The following is a 5,196-nucleotide window of genomic DNA, read 5'->3' on the forward strand; positions in this document are numbered from 1 at the left end:
GATTGGCTATAATCCTAAGATTCCAGTCAGTGGTTTATCCTTGATTCAGAATCCTCACTTGGAGGTGAGAGAACAGCCTACAGTTTGTTGTTCTATCCAGGGGTCATTTCCTGCAGGAGCGCACAGGAGTGGAGCTCCGGCAGTAAAGAGCCCAGGGGGCAGGCACATGCAACAAGCCCCGCCCCCTGCTCCCAGCAGCCCTCAGTCAGAGCAAGAAGCAGTCAGGGAAATTGCAGAGCCCCCCCCAGTCCAAAACAGTCCAGTGGTACCTTTAAGACCAAATTTTATTTAGGTACAGGGTCTCCCTCCTCTGTGAGGACAGATCTGCATGTTCCCCCCCCCAATAGCTAGCAAGCCAAAACAGACCAGTGGAGCCTGAGCAGTGGGTGTTGCCTTCTGACACACTTCCAGTGACGTCAGGGGGGGTGGCATATGCAAATGTTATGCTAATGAGTTATACTAATGAGCTCCTGCACCTCTTTTTCTACGAAATCACCCCTGGTTCTATCTGATTCGGACATCACAATACATCCAGAAATCTTCAATATCCAAGTCATGCATGAAGGAAAGTGGAAGGGAGCCTACTATCCTTAGGACTCAGAGGTGTTTTGTATCTGAAGAATATAGTTCGCCCGGCAAAGCGGGATATAAATTGAAAGTAATAAATAAATAAATAAGAAAAATCATGCTTGGAAAGATTACACCAAACCAATAGAGCCAATTCAAGTGTATGGGGTAAAATGGGGCATTGTGCAATTACATATCAAGCTGTAATGCATCCCTTTTTAGAAATTAACAGGCACTAAGACTAAATCAGTATTCTCTTGCCAAACCATCACCCTGTTGTGCTGGAATGGATTATTCAAGCAATGGTGAGATGGGAATCAAAGACAGCTTTTATCTGTGTCAGATTGTCATGTTGGTCTCCAGTGACTAAATACTAGTTAGCTTAACCAATCATGGATTCATATATTAGACACAAATCATGAAAGTGTTTTAGAGTTCTCACTTTTACCTCCAGAATTAACTGAATTTGTCAGGATTAAGTAAATATATCTTACCTGGGCCTGTGGTGTATTCTTTCAAACAATATAATCGGGACCTAATGTAATGCAACCCTGTTCAGAAAATATAATCTTTTTGTAATGTTGCTGTTCCATTCTCCACATCTATACTTGTCATACAGAGTTTATGTACATCAAAGAAGGCATCAAAATAAATACACACAAACATACTCTATTTATTAATGGTAAACAGTTAACATTGGGAACCCTGAGACTTAATACTTCACGACCCCGATTCAAAAATTGTTGCATATATGAGTACAGAAAGATTTCTGTACCAAACAATTACTGTTTCAGCTGACATCTTGGCATGCCTGGTTATAATCACAATATTTATAGTCCTACTCAGTACTATCCAATGAGGCTTATTTCCAGGAAAGTGTTCTTAGGACTGTATTGTTAGACTGATAAAAAGGACCTGCCTTTCCCTCTTCTAGAATGCTAGTTGTCTTGGTATACTTGTGGTTTTAGCTCTTTAAAGGAGGGATTGTATTTGATGTTGTATTCTAAATTTTGTGATTATACCTCCATCAAGGCTGTATAGCTTCCTCCATAGGAGATAATCTGAAGAGCCAGTGTGGACTTGAAGTAGGGAGATTTGGGTTCAAATGCCCAGCAGTGAAAGTGTAATCCAGAGACAGAAACCATCATCTTCTGTGTCACTGGTCATTTTCCTTGGATTCAGGATAGAAAAAGATCATGGCAGCTAAGCATCTGTTTCATGCAAAAGTCCCCAGGTCCCATCTCTGGCATCTCCAGTTAAAAGGATCAGGTAAAAGGTGATGTGAAAACTGCTGCCTGAGATGCTGAAGAGCTGCTGCCAGTCAGAGTAGACAGTACCGACTTTGATAGATCAATGGTCTGACTCAGTATAGGGTAGTTTCATGTATTCATGTGTAACTCTTCACACAACGCATAATTAGCTTGTGGAGCTCATTGCCATGGGATATAGTGATCTCCACTAGCTCAGACAACTTTAAAAGTGTAATAGACAGATTCGTGGAGCCATGATGTCCAAGTGGAATCTCCATGCTAAGAAGAAATAATACTATCAGTACTTAGGTACAACAACTGGGAGATGCCTTCCAGGGCATCTTGTTGGCCACTGTGAGAAACAGAATGCTGGACTAGATGGACTATTAGCCACCTAGTGGTCTTCATGACTGAGTCACGCTGTTCTGGTAACTCAGTCATGAAGACTACTAGGTGGCTTTTTACCAAGCCTCTCCTGTAAAGATGAAATGCAATCAAGCCCCCACATAGTCCATCCTGTCCTCCTCAGAGAAAGACTGGAAATCCATATGACAAGATAAAACAACTCCAACTCAATGTGTCCTTTGGCTCCGCAGGTGACCTGTACATTGGAGGAGTGGCAAAAGAGACCTACAAATCCCTGCCGAAGCTGGTCCATGCAAAGGAAGGGTTTCAGGGCTGCCTTGCCTCAGTGGACCTGAATGGGCGCCTTCCAGACCTGATCTCGGATGCTCTGTTTTGCAATGGGCAGATTGAACGAGGATGCGAAGGTAAAGAGCCGTTTTGTAATCTTATCACGTGCTCCTCTAATACAAATTAAACATTTCTATACCTCATCATGGGGAGGGGGGTTGTCTGTAGCCTCCCTCCCGCTGTGTTCTGTTTATTTGCACTCCAGTGATGACAGTTTCCTATCTTGCCTGCTGTCATCTATTTGTTCTGTGCCACAGCTGTAAACCGGACTTGTTTTACATTATTAACAAAGGCGGGTGTCATTGATGGAGAAATGTACATTGATGGCGCAAAGCACAAATTGAACCTGAGGACGTTAACTTATCTTCTCAAATATAATCGTCGGAGTCTGTTCTCCTCCGCCGACGAGCTGATTTGCATGTCTCCATTTGTTTGTGCTGTACTGTAATTAATTGTTGTAATAATTGGCTCCCGTGCAGCACTTTATATCATCACGGCGCTTAGATGGTAGTTTACGTATAAATTAACTAATTGAATTTAGATGCACGTTTTTAGTGCAGGTTGTGTTCAGGATGAAATGTTCAGGCTGTCTTGCTAGGGCCCCTGTGCTATGCCATGGTGGTTTGTACCACTGTTGTATTCCAGGACTTGCACAGCTGTTATTGTCTCAAGCTGGACTCAGCCATCAAGCAACACAAAGTCAACCTTGGTGCCTGTTTGGCACAGCATAAGGATGTCAAGAGTTTGGCAAGCAGGGCCAGTTCTGGTGCTGAGGAGTTGGTTTGTGATAAAAAGCCTTTGGCAAGAACTCCTCCTTCTTTGCTTGCCCGGCCCCTGCAGCCAGTGGTCGCCAGTGATCGTGCATTCACCCTCCAAACTCCCGCCCCTCCTGGTTTGGCACCACAATGGGACCACTCACAACCCATTTGGCTCTTCTTTAGTGAGAAAGCAGAAGTCTGGGATTTCTGCCACCCAGAAGAAGGGGCAGGAGAGTCAGAAGCAACTGCTGCTCCAATTGCTACCACCACTTGGCAGTTCAGAAGGACAAGTGAACAAATGTCTGTCATGGAAAGGAGCACCACGTGGCACTACAGATAGCAGTGCTAGAGAGGGCAAAGGCTCATTTCTAACAGTCTTATGCTTTTGGCTTCCTTCTGACCAATGCTCTCTCTAAGCTGTGGAGTCTTGTGAGCAAAAATTCTACTTTGCGAGCTACCGGCATTAAAGTTCTGGGCGAGCAATTTGGCTACTGCATAAATGACTTTGCTCTGGAGCCATCCTCCCTGAGCTAAGACAAAAATGTGTGAGCTGGAGGCTAAAAAACTGTGAGCTAGCTCACACTAGCTCAGCTTAGAGGGAATACTGCTTCTGACCCTGAATGACGTCTGGAGCAGAGGAGGAGCTGCTGCCATACCACTTATGGCAATGGCAGAGCATGACTTCCAGAAGGGGACAGGGTCTGAAAGGGCCCTATCCACACTGCTGACCAAAGACATATGGTGGAGACTGCCTCTGTGGCCAAGCGGCAGTACTGCCACAAATGGCTTGCTAGTGGTTTGTGATGGATCATCTTGAGGCAGTGGGCCCTCACCATGTGCCTGAAGTTGCCATCCATTAGTGCTAGATTTGATTCCAGGAGCACCTTAGAGACCAACAAGATTTTGGGGGCGTAAGCTTTCGAGAGTCAGAGCTCCCTTTGTCAAATATGAATTGGAATGGAAATTTTTGAGTCCCTATATCCCATTCAGAAGGTGGGAGGAGTGTTGCAAAGAAAGCACTCAGGATGCAGAGGTGCAATGTGCATTAGCTTGGTTAGAGTAGAAGGGAAATGCATGGGGGCAAAAAATAGCATCTGTAGTAAGATAAGAATTCTACGTCCCTATTCAGCCCTGTGGGCGTCCATTGTTCTGAACTTGTGTTGCGAGACTGCTGAACTTAACATAAGAACATAAGAGACGCCAATGTTGAATCAGGCCAAAGGCCCATCCAGTCCAACACTCTGTGTCACACAGTGGCCAGAAATACCAGTGCCATCAGGAGGTCCACCAGTGGGGCCAGGACATTAGAAGCCCTCCCACTGTTGACCCCCCCAAGCACCAAGAAGACAGAGCATCACTTGCCCCAGAGCCCCTATCTATACCTTGTGCCTAATAGCCACTGATGGACCTCTGCTCCATATGCTTATCTAATTCCCTTTTGAAGCTGTCCATGCTTGTAGCCGCCACCACTGCCTGTGGCAGTGAATTCCATGTGTTAATCACTCTTTGGGTGAAGAAGAACTTTCTTTTATCTGTTCTAATCCGACCGCTCAGCAATTTCATTGAGTGCCCACGAGTTCTTGTATTGTGAGAAAGGGAGAAAAGTACCTCTTTCTCTACCTGCTCTATCCCATGCATAATCTTATAAACCTCAATCATGTCTCCCCTCAGTCATCATTTCTCCAAGCTAAAGAGCCCTAAGCGCCTTAACCTTTCCTCATAGGGAAAGTGTTCCAACCCTTTTATCATTCGAGTTGCCCTTTTCTGCACTTTTTCCAAAGCTATAATATCCTTTTTAAGGTGTGGTGACCAGAACTGCACACAGTATTCCAAATGAGGTCGCACCATTGAGTTATATAGGGGCATTATGATATTGGCTGATCTGTTTTCAATACCCTTCCTAATAATCCCCAGCATAGCATTGGCCT

The 5,196-nt window shown here is 44.8% G+C and overlaps 1 protein-coding gene across 1 annotated transcript in view; it reads left to right on the plus strand.

Moving 5' to 3' along the window:
* Positions 1-5,196, plus strand: part of LOC107111006 (neurexin-1) — a 736,478-nt gene that overhangs the window by 715,777 nt on the left and 15,505 nt on the right. The window contains exon 15 of the mRNA XM_015411887.1: positions 2,414-2,587. Coding sequence (XP_015267373.1) covers positions 2,414-2,587 — 174 coding nt within the window. The remainder of the gene's footprint in view (positions 1-2,413; positions 2,588-5,196) is intronic.

This window comes from Gekko japonicus, unplaced genomic scaffold, assembly GCF_001447785.1.
Source record: "Gekko japonicus isolate JY-2015 unplaced genomic scaffold, Gekko_japonicus_V1.1 scaffold447, whole genome shotgun sequence".
NCBI lineage: Eukaryota > Metazoa > Chordata > Lepidosauria > Squamata > Gekkonidae > Gekko > Gekko japonicus.